This window comes from Chaetomium strumarium (genome assembly GCF_033439665.1).
Source record: "Chaetomium strumarium strain CBS 333.67 chromosome Unknown B0T15scaffold_1, whole genome shotgun sequence".
NCBI classification, from domain to species: Eukaryota; Fungi; Ascomycota; class Sordariomycetes; order Sordariales; family Chaetomiaceae; genus Chaetomium; species Chaetomium strumarium.
The window spans coordinates 4,760,461-4,785,108 of NW_026944429.1; the positions used below are offsets into that span (position 1 = coordinate 4,760,461).

Below are 24,648 nucleotides of genomic sequence, written 5' to 3' on the forward strand. Positions count from 1 at the left end.
GTCGGGCCTTGTCCGAAAACTGCTGCCGGCCCGAGCGACTGCCGGATGAGATAATCATCCGTAAGCGGTCGTTGCAGGCCCACTTCGTCTCGTAACAACACCTGGTACTAACAAAGAATGCAGATGAGAATTAGGAGGGCGAAGATCTAGACGTAGAATTCTTGGGTCATCCATTTGAAATGCTCATCAAATGATTGCGTGAATGTCGAGTATCGTCTACAAGTTGCTGTTCCGGTGTACTTGTGTGTAGTATAAGAGACGCCTTCGGCTCTTTCAAGCAAGATCCTGTTTTCCTTGTACCAACTCCTCGAGGATAATCATCCCAGCATATTAATCCACATCCAGTCTAAAGCATAACACCTTCCACTTCTCTGTCTTTGTTATCAGATCTCCTTATGCAGAGCGCCCTCAAGACCGTCATGTCCAATACACTTCACCACGCCAAGATCACGCCTCACCGGTCCGCCGCCCGAGGGCACAGCAACCATGGCTGGTTGGACACCTACCACTCCTTCAGCTTCGCCAACTGGTACAACCCTAACTTCACCCACTTTGGCGCCCTACGAGTCCTCAACGAAGACCGCGTCAAGCCCAACTCGGGGTTTCCCACCCACCCGCACAGGGACTTCGAGATCTTCAGCTACATTCTCTCCGGCGAGCTCACACACACCGACTCGACACACAAGCAGAAGGGTGGTGATGATGCAAAGGAGTCCGAGCTCTTCTGCCGAGTCCGTCGCGGGGATATCCAGTTCACGACGGCTGGGACGGGCGTCACCCATTCCGAGTTCAACCGCGGCCGGGAGCCAGTGCATTTCCTCCAGATATGGGCGATCCCCTGGAAGCGCGGCCTAGCGCCGCGGTATGACTGGGGGCGGTACAGCGACGAGGACAAGCGGAAGGGGTTCGTCAGCCTCTTGAGCCCATTGAAGGGAGGGGTCGACGCAACGGCCGAGCAAGAGAAAGCGGCTGAGCCGACAATCCCTGGTACAATAGCCATCCACGCTGACTTTGTGATGGCCGCCGGCATCATCGAGTCAGGTGGCAAGTTTGAGTGGAATGTTGGGGCGAACGCAACTGCCGCAACCAAGCGGAAGCTCTATGTGCACTTGCCCATGACGAAGGGCGGTAAAGCGAAAATTAGGCTGGACGGCAGGGAGGATGGAATTCTTGCCGAGGGCGATGGCGCCTTTGTTGATTGCGTGAATGCGGGGGATAGGCTTGTTGTGGAGAGCGTCGGTGATGCAGAGGCAGAAGTGGTCGTTCTGGATACGGCTTGATACTAAATGGTGGAAGCATCAGATTTTGTTGACCACTAACCATGTAGAATTCAGTGCCCCAATACAAGAGATGTACAAACTCGGTGCCCTTGTTCCATGCATCGAAAAGCAGCGGGAAATTCATGGCAGATCCAGAACCCTTCTTCGCCTCGACCCGCATGGACCGATGGAGATGAAAGGAAAGTCAAATTCCTGCAAAGAGGAAAGGCTCCAAAAATTCCCTGCCAGGTCAAGACCCAACAGGAGCGGTCAGGTAGTAGTTTTCAACTAGCAAAAACGCGATCTCGGACGAATCCTCACTGATACGCGTAAAACCCCTGCACTCGGATAGAGAAGAAAAAGAGAAAAGGTTTCAAGAGATGGGAGGGGTCGTGGAGAACTTATACCTGGGACCAGGTGGTCCGTGCACGTCTGCAATTTTCAACCCGCAAGAATTGTCTGTGCGTCATCACATGCCTGCTGCTGATAAGCCCACAACCTTCATCGTACCGTACTGAGAAGGTGCGATGCAAGTTAATGGCATTCAGGTCGTTTTATCTTCGGGCAGGAACTCGCCATCACTGCTGAGACATTATATGCTTGAGTTGTTTCCGTTGCATGACTGTCTCCATGCGATAGCGGTGCCCGTTGCCCTCGCTGAACGAGCCTCTGCCCGCCTCACCGTTCAGGTTTCCTGGTGCAGAGAGGATGCGGTTCAAACATGCAAAATGAGGACATCAAACAAGTGGCAAGTGAGAACCTAGGAGTGCTAATAACGCCTTGCGGAGTATGGTCGCAGCACTCCATACGCATGTAGGCCATGGTTTTATCCAGTTTTACGGCCACCAAAGCCACATCTAGCTGTTAACAAGAGTTCTTCACGTAGATTGGTAGCGGCCCAAATCGAGAACATGCAGTGCTATGCATTACTACGCTGAGTTAGTATGTATGTACGGTGGGAATGCTGGGATGCCGCAGGTCATGCCAAATGCGTCCGCTTTCTCATGGATCGATTCCCCCCAATCGTCGTTTGTTCGGCAATGTGTAACGGCTTGGTAAAGGACGGATGATGATGTCATCACGTCAACGCTTTCCATCAAGATGAAATGCGGCCAAAGATGTGGGTTTAAGAACGACTCTTCACAGTCACATACCACTGGGACAATGTCTCTAAGCTGTCTTTGCTAGATCTGTCTCTCCAGGCTGATCCTCGACTGTCTACTGAAGACGAAGCACCTACTTAAGGTACTACCTTACCTTACCTAAGGTACTCATCCAGCGGTTCGCCAGTAGCACGATAACGTCGAAGACTACAATCGCCAGGAATTGCCCATCATGTCTCTCTCACGACACGTAAGTCGTCACCTTCTGGTAGACCTGCCAGTGTCTGCTCTAGGAATTCAGAGCTTAACTGTTAACATGCCTCCTCAGGTCGACCCCGAAGACATCATCCACCATCTCCAAGACCTGCGCATGCCCTCCTCGCAGGCCACCAGCAGCAGCACCGGCGGCCAACAACAGACCCTGCAGCACCTGACGCCCTTCTCCACGCCCTATGCCAGCCAGCGCGACATCCCCAAGTACCAGATCCCTCGGGAGGGGGCGCCCGGCGACACCGTGTACGAGATGCTCAAGGATGAGCTGGACCTTGACGGCCGCACCAACCTAAACCTGGCCAGCTTCGTCGACACGTATCTCGAGGAGAACGCGCAGAAGCTGATGGTGGAGAACGCGGGCAAGAACCTGGCCGACAACGACGAGTACCCCGCCATGCTGGCTATTGCCAACAGATGCGTCTCGATCCTGGCGCATCTGTGGGGTGTGCGGAAGGGAGAGAGCGCCGTGGGATCGCCGACGGTCGGGTCGTCGGAGGCGATCATGCTGGGGGGGTTGGCAATGAAGCGGCGGTGGCAGGAACGGAGGCGAGCGGCTGGGAAGGATACGCTCAAGCCGAACATCATCATGGGCGCCAACGCTCAGGTCGCGCTGGAGAAGTTTGCGAGATACTTTGAAGTGGAGGCAAGGATCCTGCCGGTGTCGAAGAAGAGCAAGTTCTGCCTGGACCCGGAGCTGGTGAGGGAGAATGTCGATGAGAACACGATTGGCGTGTTCGTGATTCTGGGGAGCACGTACACGGGGCATTTCGAACCAGTGGAGACGGTGTCGAAAATGCTCGATGAGTACCAGGAGAAGACGGGAATTGACATCCCGATCCACGTGGATGCGGCTAGTGGCGGTTTCGTGGCGCCGTTCACGCATGCTGGGGCAGGCGGCCAGAAGTGGTGAGTTGGCTTGGTCCAGTACACTGACTACCTGTAGGCGGTTAAGATGGGTTGCTGACAGGAGTGGAAGGAACTTTGAGAACCCTCGGGTCGTTTCGATCAACGCCTCAGGTAAGACGACGACGGCCCTTTCCTTCCTTCGGCGGGAACTGACATCTCCTAGGCCATAAGTACGGCCTCGTCGCCCCCGGCATCGGTTGGATCATCTGGCGTGACAAGGCCTGTCTGCCAAAGGACCTCATCTTTGAGCTGCACTACCTCGGCGGCACCGAGGAGTCTTACACGCTCAACTTCTCGCGCCCCGGTGCACAAGTCATTGTGCAGTATTACAATCTCATCCATCTCGGCTTCAACGGCTACCGCGAGATCATGGAGAACTGCCTCGCCAACGCGCGCATCCTGTCCAAGAGCCTTGAGGCCACGGGCTGGTACACGTGCCTCAGCGACATCCATCGACCCGCCCCGGAGACAACTAACACCGCGGAAGCGGCCGCGGCAGCTGTCAAAGGCGCAGTCAGCAGCGCCGTAGGCCGCACGGAGGAAGCCGGGCCGGGCCCCGAAACCTCGGCGGCATACGTCGCCGGTCTCCCTGTAGTCTCGTTCCGCTTCTCCGACCAGTTCCGCCGGGAGTACCCGCACATCAAGCAAGAAACGGTCTCCCTGTTGCTGCGCGCGCGGCAGTGGATCATCCCCAACTACGCGCTGCCGCCCAACGAGTCCGACACCGAGATCCTGCGGGTCGTGATCCGCGTCAGCATGAGCTTCGATCTGCTGGACCGGCTGGTGGCCGATATTGTGCAGGTGACGGAGCAGCTGATGGAGAAGGACGAGGTTGATCTGTTGGGCGTCCTGCATGAGCAGAAACATCGGAGGAAGCCGGTCACGAAGGAAGAGAGGGCGGAGAAGGAGAAGAAGAGGGAGGAGAGGAAGCACAAGGGTGGAACAATGGGCGGTGTGAAGGAGGCAGGAAAGGACGTGAAGAAGCGCATGGAGGACGGGATCCATCGGACGGTGTGCTAAGGATGGATGGTGCTGTGCCGGGTGAGAAGGCCCGAGTCGCCAATGCGTTTAACCTTCTTTCCTTATTGCATTTCTTCCCCTGGACAATAAAAAGGGTTATGCAAATTCTAGTGAGTCGGTGGTGGTATATTCCCGGCTTAACTTCAGAACACACCCCGGCACGTCCAATGGGCTGCATTCACGACTCATCACAGCTTGGCCCCCTTTGCCCGCCTAGCCTCCCTTTCCCGATCCCTGAGCAGCCGCCGCAGAATCTTGCCGCTCGGGCTCTTAGGAATAGCATCGATAAACTCGATGCCCCCCTTGAGCCACTTGTAGTGTGCCTTGTGGTCCTGGACATGCTTGATAATCTCGGCCGCCATTTCCTCGTCCTTGCGCGAGGCCATCGAGGCGGGTGTCACAACGAAGGCCTTGGGTACTTCGCCATCCCGCTCGTCCGGGACTGCAATCACAGCACAGTCGTCCACGGCCGGGTGGGTCAGGAGGTGCGCTTCCAGCTCGGCGGGGGCAACTTGGTGGCCCTGCACAGGGTGAGTTTCATTAGAGTCCGTACAACGCTAGGGAAACGGGGGCCATTCCACGATTCCATACCTTGACCTTGATTAACTCCTTGAGACGATCGACGATGGTAATGTGCTCGTACCCGTTGGGTGACTTGGTCACGACGACCTCGTCGCCGGTCCGCAGCCACCGCCCGTCCTCATCCCAGACAAACGCTTCCGCCGTGGCCTTCTCGTTGTTCAGGTAGCCTAGTGTGACGGATGGAGATTGCACAAACAGCTCTCCGGGCTTGCCGTACTCGTTGATTTCTTTTCCGTCCGCGTCCATGACTTTCGCTCGTGTACCAGGTATCAGGGAGCCGGATGTCCCCTGGCAGATGTCGTGTTCGCTTGTGGAGCAGACCACGGTGGAGGATTCGGTCATTCCTGTACGTCTGTCAGCAACAACCGTTCTCTGTGGACTCCAGGGCGGGAAGTAAGCACCATAGCCTTGGCCAACATGCCAGGTAGGATAGAGACGGAGGATTTCTTCGGCCGTCTCCTTTCCGAGTGGTGCTGCCCCTGTAAACAGCAACCTGACACTGCTGAGATCATACTTTCTGAGCGTATCCTTGTTGCTCAGCATGCGAATGACAATTGGGGGCACCTGCTCTGCTTAGTAACAGTCACTGGAACCCGTCTTGCTGTGTACAGTTTGGCTTACTACAAGCAGGTGGTTGATTTTGAACCGCTCGATAGCCTGGAGATATTCCGTAAGCTCAAACTTCGGCAGGACAGCAACCTCGTCGCCACGCCATGTTGCGCCGTGTGCCACCACTACCAGACCGTAGATGTGGCTGAACGGAAGCAACCCCAGTACCACTTGCGTGACGACTCCGAGCTTCTTTCTAGACACGTCTTCGAAGATGCAATACTGCATGGTATTGGCGATCACATTCCTATGCGAAATCATGACGGCTTTCTGATGCCTCGTCAGCAGCGGCTCGCACACCACGGATTACTCCAGACTCACCGGCAGGCCCGAGGTGCCGCTGGAGTAGCAGAGGAAGGCCACCTGGCGGGCACCCTGCCCCTTTACCCACTTCAGAGGCTCTAGTTCCGGCGCCGAACCGCCCATCTCGACCAAGTCATCGACGGTCCTAAACGACGGCTTGTGGGAGTGATATGGAAGATCCATGAGAAAGATCTTGTCCTCTGGTATCCCCACTGCCTTCGCAGCCTTCAGCGCCGCCTCCAGCACCGGCACGCAGGTGAAGAGGGCCTTGGCACCGGACGACCTGAGCTGATGCTCCAGCTCGCTGGCTGAGTATGCGACATTGGCGGGCGTGGCAATGCCGTTCAAGCGGTGTATAGCATGCAGTACGCCAAGATAATCGATCTGTCACATCGCAGTGAGCGGGCTGAGTGGGCTGTGGCAGTGCACATCCGGGTAGAAGATTGCGCGGGACTCACGGTGTTGAAAGAGAACACGGCGATGACCTTGTCCCACGGCGAGTCGGCATTGGGCTCCCAGCCCAGGATCTTGGACAGGGCCCTTGCGATCTGATCGGAGCGTGCGTGCGACTCGGTCACGGTGTACGTCTTCCCCGTGAGACCGCAAGTGAAGGGATTCCTGCTCCTGGCAATTGGGTGCCGTCCATAGATCTCACTTCTCATGAACTCCCCGATTGTGATTGAATCGGGAGGGTCTGTATGTGCTTTTATCAGCGATCCGAACTACATGGAACCGCCCTCATGAGATTAACACGACCTTACCGAAAGGCAGTTTCGGCACCCATGGCGGAGGATAGAAGACCATCTTGTGACTGTCTGGCGGTGTGTGGTTCCGTGTTCACTATGATTTGGCAAATCAACAACACGCTGGGCTTTGTGAATTTGGCGGCGATGAAGACGGGAGGACAGAGTTGCCTTGACGTTTGGATAGACAAACCAATGGACAAGAGACAAATACGCGAACAAACAATGAAGAGACGGTGGGACAACACCTCACGGAATGAGGACTTGAGTGTCGGCAACTGAAGCAAGTGGAGAGACGACCAACTCGGCCTCCGCCCAGCCCCTGTCTACAACGCGAACACCACGCTTCTTGCTAGGTACAGTATCGGTGTATTATCCACAGTGCGCTTTCTTTCCGATGGATAGCCGTCCCATCTTGCCAGCCATACTAATTCCCCAGTGGTCCACACAATCGCCCGGTTGATAGGTGGTCAATGTTTCGTTGCCAAGAATCCATTAGCCTACCCCTACCCCGCAGCTTCCCCGTGTCTCGGCAATGCAATGCGGGGTTCAACTCCACTAGCGCAGATGAACTTCACACGTTCCCCTCCATTATGAGAGTCTTGAGTCTTCAGGCCAAGCAACTGCTAGAGAACCTCGGTTACTGATGTCCTATGATGCATTGGTGCATCTTCATAGCTTCACGGACAGTTCCAGCAATCCGGGCCCACGTCACTCGCATTACGTGACAGTGTGAGTCTTATCATTGTTCCGGCCTGCCGGGGGCTCGATACTACCGTAACTAGCAAAACCGTTGCCCGGCCCACTTGGCAAGCAGTAAGCCCCTGAACGCAGTAAACATCGAAGAGCACATCAGCGAGGCGACTCGGGGACCAGTCAGGAGTACCGCTTTACTCATGACTTTACACGAACATTAGCATACTCGGGCAACTTCTACCTAATAATTGACGTTGTAGATACAAACTCTCTTCCTATACTTGTCTTCGGCCAGCAAGCAAACCTTGTTCGTTTACAGTCCCAACGTTGTTTAGGAGGGCTGATTGTCATTCCAAACTCACGATAACTCCTGAGGCAAATATAGAACGATGTGGTAAAATGCTAGTCACATCAGGTGTTCCGCCTTGTCTTGGCTAACCCATTACCCTGAATGTCAGTACTAAGCAGCACAGGCTGACATTCTGCTTCCTGGACAAAAACTGGATGAGATATCGGTCGTTCACATGGCATTCTCTTCGGCCACTCAGCCACCTCAAAGCCCAACCTCAACTCCCCGGCTCCGGCTCCTTAACATCCGATGTGAATAGGTAGCAAAGGGTCGGCCATCAGCGCGCTACTACCATAACCAACCTCAACATGTGCCTCTCGTGCTCCTCCTTTGAATACCATAGCGGGTACCACTTCTATCGCAACTTGGAGCACAATCCTCCAATAGGCTTCGGCTTCTTCAATGACATGACGGCATGGCTCGTTGCACCTTCGGGTGGATCTCATGGTCTCTATGACCATCGCTCTTTCCCTGACATCCATCAACACCACTGTGCCAGTGGTGCCTCAGGTTCTGGCCTGCTCCCGTGAGCATCCCACCATCGCTCTTTCCCCGACATCTATCATCATCATCTAGCAATAGAGGGCAGGTCCCAGAAGACCTCCTCCTCAACTTCGGATGTCTGCAGTGGTCACGCAACATCTTTCTTTCTTACCTCTTACTTCAGGAAGGCCCTGCTTCTTCATCCCATTCAAATTTTCGCCCACGGAGTCACGGCCCGACGGAGCATCATCTGATTGTGGTCACGAGCAGGTATAAATATCTTCCCGACCTGGGCGCTCTTGATCCAGAACTGCCCTCCTTCTTCATCACCTTCGACCGACTCCCGACCGACTCCCCTATTCTTCCACCTCCTCTTGCAACGCCACGCCCAGCGAACATCATTATCACATCAGGTCTTCGATCATTCTAGCCATCGCGGCGCAGTCGTTGCTTGGCAATTGGGGCGTTCATCAACGTGTGAGTATTTCGTACCCTTTCTGTTACCTCGGACATCACCTCTGGTCAGCAGACTACCTCAAGTGAGCTCAGTCGTGGGCGGCCAGCAGTTCAGTTGCGCCATTTGCGACAGCAACAGCGAGATACCGAGCTGGTGATTAGAGAACGCTGGGAATTATCCTCGGCTCTCCCCGTGGGACGTCACTCAGAGAGCTAACATAAGGTATTCTGTAGATACTCTGAACCACGGCCGATAGACCTGAAGTCTCCCACTCGTCCCCGACAGTTTGCCTGATACCAATCTGAGTGGGCGCTGGGCAGAATTGAAGACCTGCTAGGTGCGTTCTGAAGTTCAATCCCGCTTACCTTACTGTGTTTGGCCTCGAAAGCACCTGTCGTCCTCTGTTCTCCCCTGACAGGGCAGATGTTCATCATCCTCCCCCTTCTGAGTCCTCCGAGCACCAGATTCTCAATACGTTATCCTCCTGCACTCCGTGTCAGCATCAAGTGCTCCCATTCCCCGGGATTCACATGGAATGAGCCCTTCCTCCTCAGGAAAGATGTCGGAGACCTGAAGTTCAGACGGTCAAGGCAGCAGAAAGGAGGGAGACCAAACAAGTGATCCCCAACACTTTACCCTTCTTGAGATTCACTCTTCGAGGTCCCCGAGCAAGTCCCCCCTCATTCCCATAGTTTTTCTCTTCCAAATCCTTTTCGCGGTCCCAGATATTGCCATAGTCAATCATCCTATCCATTCCACTCCTCTTCCTTCTAGCACACCGAGTCAACAGAGGCTCACAGCCTGCCACCGCTGTTCTCATCTTCTTTACTTCGCCACTGCCTTGCTTTCTCGTATTCAAAATCAAGTCTTCTCCTCTTACCCCTCGAAAAAGCCCTTCCACTGCCTTTCCTTTCCACATTCTTCCCTTGAAACTCTATCAGCACTTCTTCGTCCCACCTCAGAGACACAAGTCGTACTTCTCTTGGCTATCATCGGCTTCTTGCTGCTCTGCCCAATCGAGCGCACAGTGGTCGGTAAGGCCGATCATGAGCTCACGCTGGTACATGAGCTCTTCCAGATCAACAAAGTTTTCAGCTGGCAGTGCGAAAGGTGAAAGATACTGACAGTCTCTTGCGCCGTAGAAGCCAACAATCACGGGGACTTGGAGCTTTCGCTTTCGCTACTTGAGAGCAACAATAGGACATTATCATACAACAAGCAGACGATACCTGCAGATATCGGCAAAGGATACGGTGAGAACATTCCATTTCATATTCAAACTGCAATCTGCCTTGACAGCAGTCTGGTTGGATGTCGGTTGTGCAGGTTTCGAAGCCGCACACGTCTTCCGACCATATGCCGCTACACCAAAATTAGCACCTTTCCCCCTTTCGTTTACATTCGCGACACCTTGATCGGCCCCTTTTGTGTACTTTCCACGACGCACAACCCAGAGCCCCTCGAGCACTTACTTTTCCAAAGCTTGTACCAATCCTTCACAAGAACATGCATTCCAGTGCCATTTAATGTGCTATCTCTTGGACAAACGTCTCTCAACACCTTCTTAAGCTTGCCCCAACCCAACTTCGGCTTCGGCTACTAGGAAGCCAACGCAATCACTGAATACATCTTAACCCAATATGATATCTGGACAGATTGCTAACATAATGGAATCTTAAGGACCCATCGTGCCCTAGAACAGCAGGGCTCGCCACGATTACAACCGCAGATATCTTGCTTCACAAGCCGTCGTCAACAGGTTATCTCACTTAGTCTTTCTCCAGCATCAGGAATACCTGTCTCACACCCAAGCCCACCGGGAGATCCATTACCATGGACTCCAACGGACCTACCATGTCCACTAGGACGTCGGGCCGGCTAGCTGCCCGGCGTGCTAGCGCAGCGATCAAGCGGACCGCTGACGAGTTGGAGTTTAATGAAGCGGCCGAGGTGACCACCAAACGTCCTCGTCGCCGCGCTGCAGTCAACCATGCAGAGGACCCCAACACAGAGACCGAGTCCTCGCAATCAACGATTCCTAGTGATCATGCGGAAGAGGTGCAAGCGACGGAGATGGAGGACATTCTTAGCTCGATGGCTGGCACCGCTAAGGAAGGGACTGAGTCTGCCCCAAAAACTAAGATCACGCAGACCATCGTCATCCCCGCACCTCCATCTCGTCAGCCACTGGTGTGGGCAAAAGGCCGCGGTAGTCTTTGTGAAGCCTTACCTTATTTCAGAGCTTACAAAGGCAGCCTCCACTCAGCGGGTAAGGTGGCACAAGGCATCCTGATTGACTCAGAAGTCGACCCGCTGGATGTCTTCGATGACCAGGTCATTATCACGTCAATGTAAGCTCTCACTCCCCAGACCCGACTGTGTTTGGACTTGTTTTGATACCTTTGTCGCTGACTACGATGGGCAGCGGCGGTAATCGGGTCAAAAATAAAGAGACTGGCAGAATGGTTCGTGCGAGGGATACCGCAGACACTGCCATGAATTTCAAGTCAGCATGGAACGCATACGAGAACAAGACTCTTGTGGCAGTCATTGCCGGTGCGTCTTAACTCTCCCTGGATACTTTTGGCATCATTACTCACGTAATCTCCGTTGCAGGTGAGGGCCATCCCCTCTACCCCTGCAAGCCCCCGCACCCTTATGCCGTCCTTGGGTACTTCCATATTACCTACATGTGGAAGGAAAGGCAGTTTTTCATTGGCACCAAGAGCCCGATTTCTACCTGGCGTATGCGCCTCGAGAAGGCGGACTTGACCGAGCCTTCCTGGTGGGTTCCTGATAGCCAAGATGTCCAGGTCTTAGCCCCGCCCTCTGCAGCTGAGAGCATCAAAGCACCAGTCGACATCTGCGGCAAGTGCAAGGCTCCGAGCAAGGAGATCTTTGATGCTGGTTGGTTCTGCCTGAACCACAAGTGCAAAGACTACTATCGGTTCCCAGATGGCACGGGTGTTGCACTCAAGGGCCTCGCCTACACTGAGGCGTTTCTCAACGAGCGTACGCCTTTTAGGGGTCAGATTCCCTCGGTTGTGCCTCCCATTCCCGACCCAACCGGGCTTCATGGCACAGAGCTTTCTCTTCGACGTGGCTTTGTGTGCCCAGATTGCGGCTGCTGCAATCGCCGCGTCTACTGGAACCGTTGGGTGTGTGAGAACCAAGATTGCCAGTACACTCGCGACGCTCCCATGCTCCACTATCCCGATGCCCTTCTCGAACAGGAGAATGCAAAGTTCGAAGAGACAATGCAGCTGCGAAGGACCAAATACGGCGTGAACGAGAACTCGCTCAACGAGATCGGGTATGAGATGGACCCATTTGCCACGATCTACCAGAGGGGCTATCTCCGGTTTTCGCAGGCTCTTACCCTGGGTGGCTTCGAAGTCCGTCAGTATTTCCTCCCAGATGCACAGGGCCGAGTCTTGGGGTCGTTCAGCATCTTCTCGGCAAGTGAGAGCGTCAACAGGAGACATAATGGCCCCGATGAACTTTTTAGGACCCTCGAACTCATCGACATTGGTCTTCGCCGAAACCCTGCTGCAGTTGTTGGCCGTAAGTGACCAAGAAAGATACAAACAACATGAAAGTCACTGACGAGAGTGTAGACAAACTTGAGGGATACACCCGACACTTTCAGCAGAACTTCGTAAGTCAACTCACGTCATAGAACGTCGGGCCACGCTTACCATGTTAGGGCGCGAGGTACAAGTTTGGTGTCGCGGTTCAATCGACAGGCTTCTCCGAGGCACCGGATGTGATTCTCATTGCCCTCCAACGCTTGATCTGGGCAAAGCAGCAGGCTGTTGATGCATCCAATGCCTTCATTCGAGAGATTGTGGCAATTGGAGAGCTCGACCAGCATTTAGTCGGGCCACAGGCTATCGTAGCACAGGCCAACGACTTCAATGAGCTATTGGCTCTAGGATACATGGAGGAAGACAAAATCAATGTATGTCATCTTCGGTTTGGGCATTTGATCTCGATTTACTGACATGTAACGAACAGTACCATGACGACGGCGAGAAAGAACTTGGACCTGCTGTCGCTGCCCTATCGCTGGGCTCCCCATCGACCATGAGATTCCGACCCAAACGAAACACCGGCTTCTTCCTTCCAACAAAGAACGACCGTGGAAAACCGTGTTACAAGGAAGTCCTCGAAGTCACCATGAAGCACGGTGATATGATGGTGATGGTCGGCACCGATATCCAGAAATACTATGAGGTTTGTCGGATCAGACCCCTGTGCTCGGAAGTTGAGTATGTCTAACAGGAGTACCTAGCACACTGTCATACCCCATGGGAACCGTCGCTTCTCGCTCACGGCTCGGTACATTGACCCGGAGAAGATGGACTCAGAGGAAGACAAAAATGAAGCCATCACCAGGGGACAAATCCCCCAACGTGCCGCAGGCTTTGTTTACAACGGCTACTAAGTCACCGGCAACGGACACTTCAGCGACAGGCTGCAGTTCGATACTCCGTGGTAGCATCGCTGGCCACAGCCCCTGCGAAATCACTTACACACACTCTTGTACACACAGTCGCCTATGCACCTGCATATACACCCCGATCTTGTGGAACATTGCACACCATTTTTTTTGGCCGTCTTTTCAGTTAATCGATGCATTCACTCCGCCATATCGGCATCTTGAGTCAGAGGATTGAGGCCAATTTCCGGCTTCGCTAAATAACGGGATCTGGGCTTGGGAACTGAGGTCTGGACAGGGCCCAGCTCGGGGTTCTAGAAGGAATATAATATGCCCAGGCACAGTGAACAGAGCTACATCTCAGCACAGGGAAGAGAGCTTCCTCGACGTTTCTAGGCTTATACACGGGTTGCTGAAGGGCTTGATGGAAGGCGTTTGGCACGGTGCCAAACCTAGAGGAAACACTATCTTGATTCATCCGCGGCTCTACATACCAACGCAAAGCATTGGTAGTCACACCATATAGCCTTACACAAAGTATTCCTCGTCTAAAGGTGTTCGTGCCTCCAAGCTAAACGTGCAGCCGGCCGCTTCAACTTGTGCACAGCGGTAGTGATCAGCTAATGTTCCGTGTGTAGCATAGCATGAATGGGTAGGTATACTGATCTCCGAAGCCGTGCTGCTACAAAGCATACAGAGCCATGGATGCAATGAACACTGGGCATGCGTGGAATTGCCCACCACGTACACTAAGATGTTTTTTGTTACAATTTAGCCTAGCCCACACAGCTCGGTCCTACCCAGCTCAGCTGCTCTTGGATCCAGGCCCCTTTCCAGTCCCGGAAACGAGCAGCACCACACTGCCCAGCTGCCGCCTCAAGTCCTCCCTCTCTACATCATGCGTATCCTCCACCTCCCCCCACCGGCCAGTCTGATACTCCACCTCAAGACTGACTGCCCTGGCCGCAGCCTCCACACCAAACCTCTGCTTCCCGTCTTTCCCGTGATGATCCGCCCTGCCGTGTTGTGCGCGAGCCCCGTCCTCGCTCCACTCGACCACCAACCTCGCCGCCGCCAGCAGGCTCTTCCCCGCCAACGTCGCCCTCTCCAGCCCGGCCACCTCGAAGGGGGTCAGGGAGGAGAGGATCCAGCCCTGCACCACCTCCCGCGTGCCGGCTTCGTGCTTGCGCGGCATGATGGAGCCTCCCTCCAGCACGGGCGCGATGGTCACGCCGGGCCAGACGTGTGTCGTCAGGAAGGCGACCGTTTCCGAGTAGGCCTGTTCCTGCCGCTCGAGCAGCGAGAGCCCGTGCTTGGCCGGGTCGTGGTCCCCGATTTGCGGCGGCGGGGAGAAGCAGAGCAGGGAGTCGGTGTCGAGGTAGCGGAGGAGCGTCTGGGCTATGCTGTCGCGGATGCTGGGATCCGTGGCGATGTCGAGCGCCCGGCAGGTCAGGGAGGTTAGCGGGATGAAGTGCTGCTTGGTTGCTTGTTGGGCCGAGACGAGGCTGTCCCATTCGAGGGCGAGGGCGTGTGCCAGGTGCGGTTTGGAGAGCGGGAGGCGGATGATGGATTTCGTGGTGGGGTGGCGCAAGGCACGGGCGTCGAGGTGGATTTCGAACATGCCTGTCCGGGTTGGCTGGTGTTAATATATGTATGTGTGTATGTGTGTGTGTGTGTGTTTGTCGCGCGTAATGAGGAGATGAGGGGGTACATACCATTGACCTCGCGTACATGCACCTCCTTCCAGAACCGCCTCTTGAGCCCCGTGCTCTTGGTCTTGCCGTCGACCCGCTGGTTGGACGTCTTGAAACTCTCCCTCTTCGGCTCCCCGGCAAGCTTCAGCATCTCAGCCTGCCGCCTCCGCCGCGCAAGACGCTCCTCGCGCTCGGCGCGCTCCTCGGCAGCGAACTCCGGGCTCGGCTGGGGCGGCTCCGGCGGCGGACCTGTGCCATACACGGGAACGACTCTCGCGGGCTGCGCGGTGTGGCTGTGTATTGCGCGTGCTGCAGTGGCAGCAGCAGCAGCAGCGGTTCCTCGTAGCACTGCTGCTGCTGCTCCCGTCGAGACGGGGCGCAGCGGCAGGAGGAGACACAGTCTCGTTGCGTGCACCATCTTAATTCCTCCAATTCGTGACGATGAGGGAACGTCAACGAGGCATTCAGTCAGTACTAGTCGGCGTGCGCGCCACGGGACTGGGTACATCCGCCGGGGGAAATTGGGTCGAGTCTGGTCGCCGGCAGGGGGGATGGTTAGCGGTATCAGGTAGGTTCCCTACGAATTGTTCAGTAACTACGGTACGGTACCAGGTATTTAACCTGATGGGATGGAGAAACATTTTTCTGATTGAAGTGTTAGCGGATGCCATGTGCGGCTCAAGCCGTGCGCAGGGGTCGAGGCCCGCTAGCAGGGATGTACCCCGCTTGGAAATGTCCGATTGGAGAAGGATGACATCACATCCCGCAGCCTCGGGTTCGGATCTTATCACAGCAGAGCTGCGTAGGGTATCAACGTGTGTGAGAGAAATATACGGGCAAAGGTCAAACCAAATGCTAATAATATATTGCTTTTGTATGCTGGTATCCATTCGCATCTGAATCGATAGGTAGCGTGACTCTAAATGCCATCACGGGGAATGACTACGCCACACCTGGTCTGCTGTGTAGTTCCCGGAGGCTCTGAGAGTCTACAGTGTAAATCTACCTAGAGTCTGGTCCGAGACCGCCCGACATATAAGTAGCGCGCATATACTTAGAACAAGAGCACAATAAGTCCCGCTCGATCCAGAGCCTATATATACACTCCAAGTCTCGATAGTAGGCAACCTTTATTTAAGCTCAATATTCGCCCCAACATCTCCTGCTCAGTCGCTCCGAACACACTTTACTGTACATGATACCATTATGCTAAGCCTTCCTTGAACATCTCCACCGGTTCACAATGCGAAGCGCAACACCAGAAAGGCAAAGAATACACCGAAATGTACTTGTACATGTACGTACAATTTAAATTAAAATAAAACAAAACTCGCAACCGCCATGGGGTGTTAGCAACACAAAGAAAAAAAAGCCACTCTTGAGTTCTCCATAGCTGGCTGAGTTAACCTAACCTAGTATCTATGACAACCTCCCAAAGTAAGATACCGAACGACAAGAAAAAATAAATAGAAATGGGTCTCAATAAGGCGGCCTCGTAACACTCCCCAGATGCCCCTGCCCCAGATGCCGCTCTCCAACGTGCGCATCAATCCCCCTCAACAGCGCATTCAGATCCATGACAGGCAATTTCTCGTCCGGCGCGGCAGCCCACGAGCTGGAGAGCGCCCGCTCCCCAGCGCCGCTCGCCCTGCTCCTCACGCTGCGCTTCGATGTCGACCGCGGTCGGATCGGCACTGCTGTTGCAGCATAATCCTGCGTCGCTGTCTTTGACGACCGGGCGGCGCTCCTGTCGTCTACCGCCAGGCCGGTGGGGATGGGCGGGACGGGTGGGACGCCGTGGCCTTCGCTTCCATTTGCGGCAGCTCTTGCTGCTGCTTCTTCTTCTGGTACTGCGGGATGTGAACTGAGCGGGCCGCCGGGGAGAGAGGATTTCCGTTCGCGCGAGACAGGTCGGCGGAGGTTCTGCTCGGGGCTTGAGTCCCCCGCAAATGCAGACTCGTTGCCGCCGCCGCCAGCAGTAGTGGCAGTGGGCGGGTTGAAGGACAGCTCGCTGGGGGTCATGTCGTAGCTTACGAGGCTGTCGCTGCTGGAATCGTCGTCCCGCTGGAAGCCCGTGCCGTGCATGGTGGGTGGTGGCTGGAGGTGGCCGGACAACACGAGCTTGAGCTGCTCGACCGACGCGACCTGCTCCTCCTTGTTGCCACCCGCGTCACTAGCCGTCGGGACGGGTGAGTGTCCACTGCGGGCACTCGTCATGCGTGCCTTGGCTATGTCTCCGCCGGGTGAAGTTGAGGGCCGGAGATTGGTCTTGCTGTCCTGGGGCGACGATCGGTCGGGTCGGGGGTAGTGTCCGTTCGCGGTGAGACCGCCGTTGGCGCGGTTTGTGCCTGTGGTCCCGGACCGGGATCCGTTGAGCGACGCGGATTTGCTGGTCGCCTGCACGGCGGCGAGGACGGCGTCGCGGCTCCACTCACTGAGCATCTGCTCGCGAAAGTGCGCCGGCAGCTCGTGCTTGGCCTCAATAGCGGGGATGGTGCTCATCGTCGAGCCCAAGATGGGATGCGAGAAGCTGCGGCCAGGACTAGCGGCCGGGCTTTGCGGCGGAGAGGCTGCCTGCTCCTGGTATGCCGTACATACGCAATCCACCAACGCGTCGCGCTCATCAAAGGGGAGCAGCGCCTCCGACTCGATCTCCTCGAGAGGCAGTCTCAGCTGAGATCGGACCGTGCCCGGCGTGTCCACCAGGTCAAGAAGCGGAGGCGGGATGTGCACGCCCTCAACCCAGAAATGCTTGCTGCGACGGCGGACAATTTCGTTGTGGATCAGCCTGCCCACCATGGAACCCTCGAATTCGAACTTCTCCGTCAGGGACCAAAAGTACCCGTGCACTAGGCTGCCGAGGCGGACCTTGTAGATGGGCGTCTCGGCATCCTGGATGTCCTCCTGCAGGCGGAAAATCATAGGCAGGCCATATCTGACGGCGTTCACGCCCAGCTTGTCTACCAGCTTTGCCAACAAGACGTGGAGGAGTACAATATCGGTCTCGTAGTCGAGATACTGGATGGCGTTGTCGTAGATGGCGAGATGGAGAAGCTGCAGGAAGTGCGACCTCGGGACTTTGACGGGCTTTTCCCGGGTCGAGGCGCTGGAGACAGCTCTCCGGGCCAGCGAGGCGCCTGGAAGCTCCCGGTGCTTTAGCATCGAGCGCGTCGTCTCATCCCGCGCAACGCAGTCGGCGCTCGTGGTCTCACGGTCCAGCCACGTCACGACCGCGTCGGCGTACGCCTTGCGGACAAGACCGTCGGGGTCCCGCAGCAGCCACTGCGTGCCGTCCCAGACCTGGACGGGGACGCGGCTTCTGGACAGGCCCAGGGTTCCGCTCATCTTGGCCCGAGGATTCGCAACGAGCAGAACCGACTTGATTGCCCGCAGCGCCGCGATCTTGGCAATCGTGAGGGCAAACAGGGAATCAACGTGGGGCTCGTCGGATAGGGCAGGTTCGGACGTTTTGGGCGTGTTGTCCGACTTCTCTCCATGAGGCGATCCCGAGCTGCTGCTGGATCGAGAGGGCTTTAGCTTTTGTAGAATCAGGGCGATCATGTCGGAAATCTGATCGGCGTAGTAGACATGCGTCGCCAGGTCCCCAATGCATTCTTGAAGACGGAACAGCAGATCTCTGCGCTCGGCAGCAGCTTGTTCCGCTTTATCGGCGTACCGGACGCCAGTCGGGCGACGCGGATCAGGCTGGCCCGCAAGAGGTGCCTCGGTGCGCATGCTGTTCGGGTCGCCCGGCATCTGCACGACTCTCCTGATATGCGCAATGAGCTGGAGGAGAACGTCCATGACGCTCAGGCCGATGAGGTTGATGTCGGATCGCAAAAGTGCCCCGATCATGGCTGCCAGAACGATGTGCTGCCGCAGCGTGTCGTCTGTTAGGGGGTGCTGGGCTAGCGTCTCCATGGCCGTGACCAGAATGGTGAAGCGGTCCGCAACGGGCGCCCATCGGGCAGCCAGGAGGACCATCTTGATAGCCCAGCCGCTGTCACTCCCGTTCGTGTCTGTCCTCACGACATCCTCCTGCTGGCCCACGCGCTCCTGGATAAACTCGAGGAGCGCCACGGTGGCGGCATGGACCTGCGACCGGTTGGGGCCGACGAAGATGTGCCGAATACATTCCATGGCCAGCACACCGGTGTCCTCCTCGGCCAGCTTGTCCATGTCCACGGCCGTGTCTGCGAGCGCGATGGGGTTCGCGTTCGACTCGCTCTCGGCCGTCTGCACCGTTGCGACACTTGTCCGTCTCCTCAACAACGCCCCGCCCAACTTCTCCTCCGTCTCCGCTCGCTGATGGAGCACGTCCAGAAAGTCTTCGTTATCCGTCCACAGGTTCTCGAGGATCATGGGTATGGCCAGGCCGTACTGCTGCGTCGTGACGGAGGAGAGGGCCTCGGACGAAGCAACGCTCTTAATGGCTTTGAGACCCGTATTTCTCCATCGCAGCGCTATCGGCTTGCTCGGCTCGAGCTTCCCCGGGAAGGCGCGCGTCGAGGCAAGGGAAGCATAGTGCTGCACGACGTCTAGGTACTGGCGCAGATAAGCCTGGTCGCCCATGAGGGAGGTCGGGTCGTGGTGGGCGCAGAACGCCTCGAAGGTCGGGATGGACGACTCAACCATGGTGATGTCGTGTGACTTGAGGATCTGCTCAAGGATGTGGAGGACGCATGGCGCGAAGAGCGGGAGGTCCTTCGGCGTCTTTTCGATCAGAGCCGTGAGGATCTGCAGGGTGACCTGGACATTCCTGCCGAGCGGGTCGACTCAGCCCAACGGCACTCACTTGGGGGTTGACACTAGACACGGCAGAGAACGGAATCCTTACCCTATCCGCTGGCGGTAGACATCGCTTGCCGTCTTCTTCTCCAGGAAGCTGCCGACCTTTTGTATCTTGGACCGTCGCGACTGGGCGTAGAACAGCAAGTAACTGAGCTCGCTCGAGTTCGGTTTCACGTCGACGGCGCCCTTGGTGGTGCGCGGGTAGCATTTCAAGACGAGCACTTGGTGCTTGGGGCGGCACTTCTGCTGAATGGTATTCATGGTGGGCGAGCGGATAGCGGCAGTTCCCAGGGTATCTGGTGCTGCGTGATGCGAGAGGCGCCCAATGCCGCGGAGAATTCGGACGGGCTCTTCGGGCAACGCTGCGAGATAGTTAGGTCCTGGTTAGAGGTATCCCTTCGGCTGCAGCACTCCGACCAAAAGCAGCTGTCATCGGAGGCGTCTTTGGTGTTGGAGAACACGAGGTCTCAGCGCCGCCAACAAAAAACCGCCACGGGTGAAATTGCACTCAGCGCGATACCTTGGTGGTTTGGTCACCTTGTGCCTTGCTAGATAATAAAGGACTGGGGGAGGCAGCGAGCGTGGCCCACGCCAAGAAATTGACCGATGCAAGATCTGACCTGAGACTCAGAGCGACCGACAGGCTGGGACCAGCCAGCAAGACCAAGTCACAATTCGCACACTGCTATCACTGGAGCTCTAGGTAGTCAGGCAATTATCGACAGAATCCGGTTTCAAGGCAATTAATTGTATGTGCAGGTTTGCCGAGCCGGGCCTTTTTGTTCCTAGTGAACCTAAAGTTAGGAATGATGATGATGGCCCGGACTCATCTGATGCTGAAGAAGCTTGATGATGATGTGTCCGCTTTGGGAAGGATGGCTGCGAGCCAATTTCGGCCCCTTTTGCGTAACCTACCTTAGTACTCCGTACAACAGTACACCTGTAACCCCATAGTCTGCTACCAACCGCTTGCGGCGTTGTCATCAGGTTTGGTTGTTTCCTGGCCACCGCAAGGTCAGAAACAAACCCAACTGCGACCATTGGCAGACTTCTATGAGTCTCGTCTCGAGGGGGCTGGATTGGGCCGTGGATCCGAATCCGATGCATTCTTTCCACTGAGGAATTCGAACCGGCTTGTCAAATCTTCGCCTGCCCAACAGACACAGGAGCGAGCCGAAAGCTGTGTTTGTCGTCTGCGATATAGCTCCGCACGTTGGAGATTGCCTCGACGAAGAAGATTTCGCACACTAGGTAGTTATTGTGTGTCTTGGGATCAGAAATTCAGAACGTCGTGCCGACTTGATATGGAACAGATCGTCTCTCATTGATAAATAATAAACCCTCACACCCACCTTGGTATTAATTTTATACAGTAGTACATACTGTACATATATAGGTCGCAACGATCTGACAACTGCGATGCCTGGAACTCAGAAACCAAATACACTCGACCTGTGCAGGTTTACCGTCATTACGTGCCTCGCGCTCAGTAAGGATTGCCATCTATGCACAACGAAGGTACTACCTTAGGTAACTACTCGTAGGTATAGTACGAATACACGCCATACCGTATTACCCGTATTGTACTGTATGTATTATGTAGACCCACAAGCCCCAACGTGGCATATCGCAGAAACACTCCGTATACGGTAACTACCTTCCCCACTGCCACCTTCTACCTAAACTGAACGTCCTCCGGCGCCGGGTCAAACTCCGGCCACGCGTCTAGCATGCTAACATGTCCGGGACTGCCGGGCATCACCGTCATGCCCGCTAGGATCTCGCTCCTTTGTCCTGCGTCATCTGCGCAGCGAGCCCTGACGGCTCCGCGGTGTTGAATTGGCATTTTACGGTTACACAGTAGCTCTCCTGAGCTATATGCTCAAGATGGGGTTGCTGCCGTGTGGCTTTGGTTCTGAAGGATTCAATATAACTACGACAGCGAGAATACCACGGTGATCGCAGGTGATGAGCTGGGCTGAGTCGCTGATGAGCAGTGTACGTCAACAAGGCACACAGCGGCTTGCGATCGCACCGTAATTACGCCCGTCTCCTTCCGTTCCTGTCTGCATAGCAAGGCGGCTTCCCCAAGACCGGGTGCGCGGTTCATGCCTGGTTGCAACAAGCCTTCCAGGTTATTATGGGAGGCCGAGTAAACCGCCGCAGGACCCCACACTACGTGATCTGCCCAACGGGATGCTTTTGCGATGAATACGGTTCCTTCCCGATATGGCAATGTTTCTAGCCAAGACCCATGAAGGTGCCAGGTGGTAGTGATGGTCCGATGTGAACGACGACTTCCCCGTCGAGGGGCTGAGCGTGCCTACCATAGATGGCAGACTACCAGGGGAGGGGGAAAGGGATAAATACCCAGGTATATTGGGGAGTTGCCCTCGGTCGGATGCAGACAATGATCCAGCTAACCTCGAAGTTGCCCACCATCGATCAGTACCGGTTGTCTCGTCACCATGTATCTCTGGCACAGCGGCTTCGTCTGTGCCGTCCAGCTCTTCCCGTCGGTCCTCGCGGCATCGGTCGCTCCGAGACTTGACAACAACTGCCCGACGACGCAGTGCAAGGCCGTTCCCGGAACGCCGGGCTGGCCCTCGGCGCGGGACTGGGCCGCACTCAATGAGTCCCTTGCCGGAAGACTGCTGCAGCCGCCTCCTCCAGGAGCTGTCTGCCATCCCGGAGAGGAGTCCTACGACGCCACAGAGTGTTCCGCCGTCCGCGCAGCATGGTCAAGCTACGAATTCCACGCGGCCAACCCCATCTCGGCCGACTGGAACCAGTGGACCAACGAGTCATGCCTTCCACAGGAGGGTGCTCCATGCAGCGGTAAAGGGTATCCTGTCTTCGTTATAAACGCTACCGAAGCCCGCCATGTCCAGCTCGGCGTGCAGTTTGGTAAGAGAGCATCCTCCCATGTCTGTCTCTTTTGTGAGAGAGAGGGCGGCACGATCTAATCAAAGCGTCCGCTGGCACAGCGAGGGAACACAATGTTAGGCTGATAGTGAAGAGCACCGGTCATGACTTCATCGGCCGCTCAAGCGCGCCCAACTCCCTCTCCATCTGGACGCATAACATGAAGGATATCAGGACTCATGATTCATTCCGCCCTAGCCGCTGCAACATCACCATTGAGGGTCCGGCCGTCACAGTTGGTGCCGGTGCCGAGATGTGGGATGTATACAGCGCGCTCGACCGCCTCAACCAGACCGTCGTCGGCGGCGGGGGCAAGACCGTCTCCGTGGGTGGTTACCTGACGGGTGCCGGCCACAGTCTGCTCTCGCCCAGGTATGGCCTTGCAGCGGACCAAGTGCTCGAGATGGAAGTCGTAACTCCGACGGGCGAGATTGTCACGGCCAACGAGTGCCAGAACGAGGATCTGTTCTGGGCCATGCGTGGTGTAAGTGACTCCTACTCCTACCCTCTTCGGAGTGGGCGCACAGGGGGGCCTCCTGAGACGCTCACACCTCTTCTCTCATTACAGGGCGGCGGCTCGACCTTCGGAGTCATGACCTCGGTCACCATGAAGACGTACCCGAGCCCGAAGATCGAGTCAGTTCTCGTAGGCATCGTGACCACGGACGTCGCCAACCCGCGCGCCATCTTCGACATGACCGCCTACGTGCTCGGCCAATTCCCCTCGCTCGGCGACCAGGGGCTCTCGGGGTACGCGTACTTCTCCCCCGGCATTCTCAGCACCTTGCCCGGCACCAGCAACATCACCGTTGCAGGTTTCGCCATGTACGGCGCCCTGCAAGACACCACGCCCGAGGCGATGCGCGCGCTCTGGGATCCCATCTTCACGCGCGTCAACGAAACCTGGCCGGGCCTGTTCCAGCAGCTGTACCTGCCCAAGAGCTATCCGTCCTTCTTGGCCTACTTCACCGAGAAACACGACCAGACCCCGGCTGGGCTGAACGAATACATCGGCTCGCGCCTGCTCGACCGGGATGCACTCACATCCGACCTGGCCAAAAGCTCGGCCGCGTTCGAGCGCTTCAGCAATGGCTCCGCCGCTACGGCGTTTCTGGTTTCGGGCAAGGGCGTGTTCAATGCGAAGCCGAGAGGCCGTGGCGGGAATGCCGTCCTGCCGGCCTGGAGAAAGGCTTATGTCCATGCCAGTACGTTTTGTTTCACAACTCCACTCAACCCTCCTCCCCCTTCTTACCAACCTTTTGAAGCTAATAAATACTCCTTGTGACACAACAAACAGCCCTTGGCGTGATAGCACCCCCACTGGACCCCGCCGGCCATGCCGCAGCGCGGAAGCAGGTGCAATACCGTGTCCAAGGCCTGAGAGAACTGGCGCCGCACATGGGCGCCTACATGAACGAGGCCGCCTCCGACGAGCCGAACTACCAACACGAGTTCTGGGGCTCCCACTACGAGCGACTGTATGTCCTGCGCCTCCATCTTCCCTTCCTCAACTCTCATTCTCCCATTCCATTCCTTCCCCATCCTGTCATAATAAAAACCAAACTAACAAAACAACCTTTCCTCCAATAGCCTCCGCATCAAACGCGCCGTCGATCCAGACGACGTCCTCTGGTGCAACCCGTGCGTGGGCAACGAGCGCTGGAAAGAGGAGGCGGGCGACCGCCTGTGCCGTGTTTACGGAGACCAGGGCCACTAAAAGCATCAGCGGAGACCGTTCGTTCGTCTTGCATGTCCTCCCGTCCGGGCACAGAAAACAGCGTGTGTGATGGGGATTGCTCTGTCTTCATTCTCACTGGGTCGAGTACTAGCCCTAGAAAGTAGAGTTTGCTACTGCTTTTTAATAGATACAGTGTACACTACCTAGTCTAGCGTAATTGGAAAATATTATATACCTGAAAAGTGAACAATCGTAAAGAAATGGCTTGCTCATCACCCCGGGGGAGTGCCACTTTGGGACAGTGGGACTGTGTGATGCTTGAGATGCGATATCATA

At 56.0% G+C, this 24,648-nt stretch overlaps 7 protein-coding genes across 7 annotated transcripts; 4 read left to right on the forward strand and 3 right to left on the reverse strand.

Annotated features, from left to right (window-relative positions):
* The first annotated feature begins 139 nt into the window (after positions 1-139).
* B0T15DRAFT_519531 (RmlC-like cupin domain-containing protein) lies at positions 140-1,376 on the forward strand. Its single transcript, XM_062868438.1, has one exon. It carries the CDS (start codon positions 396-398, stop codon positions 1,278-1,280), a length of 885 nt encoding a protein of 294 aa, XP_062726589.1. The 5' UTR covers positions 140-395; the 3' UTR covers positions 1,281-1,376.
* A 1,099-nt stretch (positions 1,377-2,475) lies between these two features.
* B0T15DRAFT_50823 (glutamate decarboxylase) lies at positions 2,476-4,650 on the forward strand. Its single transcript, XM_062867706.1, has 4 exons — positions 2,476-2,612; positions 2,691-3,541; positions 3,612-3,652; positions 3,705-4,650. Exons 1-4 carry the CDS (start codon positions 2,595-2,597, stop codon positions 4,559-4,561), a joined length of 1,767 nt encoding a protein of 588 aa, XP_062726590.1. The 5' UTR covers positions 2,476-2,594; the 3' UTR covers positions 4,562-4,650.
* B0T15DRAFT_50811 (uncharacterized protein) lies at positions 4,648-7,065 on the reverse strand. Its single transcript, XM_062867693.1, has 7 exons — positions 6,817-7,065; positions 6,514-6,749; positions 6,074-6,439; positions 5,765-6,022; positions 5,545-5,707; positions 5,153-5,487; positions 4,648-5,082 (listed from the first exon to the last, which is right to left on the reverse strand). Exons 1-7 carry the CDS (start codon positions 6,857-6,859, stop codon positions 4,750-4,752), a joined length of 1,734 nt encoding a protein of 577 aa, XP_062726591.1. The 5' UTR covers positions 6,860-7,065; the 3' UTR covers positions 4,648-4,749.
* Positions 7,066-10,616: 3,551 nt separating this feature from the next.
* Positions 10,617-13,230, forward strand: B0T15DRAFT_387684 (uncharacterized protein; the record flags this gene model as incomplete). Its single annotated transcript, XM_062864401.1, has 8 exons — positions 10,617-11,134; positions 11,209-11,329; positions 11,429-12,182; positions 12,216-12,347; positions 12,401-12,441; positions 12,490-12,744; positions 12,801-13,019; positions 13,078-13,230. The coding sequence occupies 8 exons, from the start codon at positions 10,617-10,619 to the stop codon at positions 13,228-13,230; spliced, it is 2,193 nt and encodes a 730-aa protein (XP_062726592.1).
* A 574-nt stretch (positions 13,231-13,804) lies between these two features.
* B0T15DRAFT_50814 (uncharacterized protein) lies at positions 13,805-15,589 on the reverse strand. Its single transcript, XM_062867696.1, has 2 exons — positions 14,940-15,589; positions 13,805-14,847 (listed from the first exon to the last, which is right to left on the reverse strand). Exons 1-2 carry the CDS (start codon positions 15,424-15,426, stop codon positions 14,030-14,032), a joined length of 1,305 nt encoding a protein of 434 aa, XP_062726593.1. The 5' UTR covers positions 15,427-15,589; the 3' UTR covers positions 13,805-14,029.
* A 561-nt stretch (positions 15,590-16,150) lies between these two features.
* B0T15DRAFT_50985 (uncharacterized protein) lies at positions 16,151-20,300 on the reverse strand. Its single transcript, XM_062867818.1, has 2 exons — positions 19,756-20,300; positions 16,151-19,677 (listed from the first exon to the last, which is right to left on the reverse strand). The coding sequence occupies exons 1-2, from the start codon at positions 19,968-19,970 to the stop codon at positions 16,398-16,400; spliced, it is 3,495 nt and encodes a 1,164-aa protein (XP_062726594.1). The 5' UTR covers positions 19,971-20,300; the 3' UTR covers positions 16,151-16,397.
* A 1,698-nt stretch (positions 20,301-21,998) lies between these two features.
* On the forward strand, positions 21,999-24,554 carry B0T15DRAFT_50990 (uncharacterized protein). Its single transcript, XM_062867827.1, has 5 exons — positions 21,999-22,616; positions 22,697-23,118; positions 23,203-23,839; positions 23,932-24,112; positions 24,225-24,554. Exons 1-5 carry the CDS (start codon positions 22,178-22,180, stop codon positions 24,349-24,351), a joined length of 1,806 nt encoding a protein of 601 aa, XP_062726595.1. The 5' UTR covers positions 21,999-22,177; the 3' UTR covers positions 24,352-24,554.
* Positions 24,555-24,648: the final 94 nt, after the last annotated feature.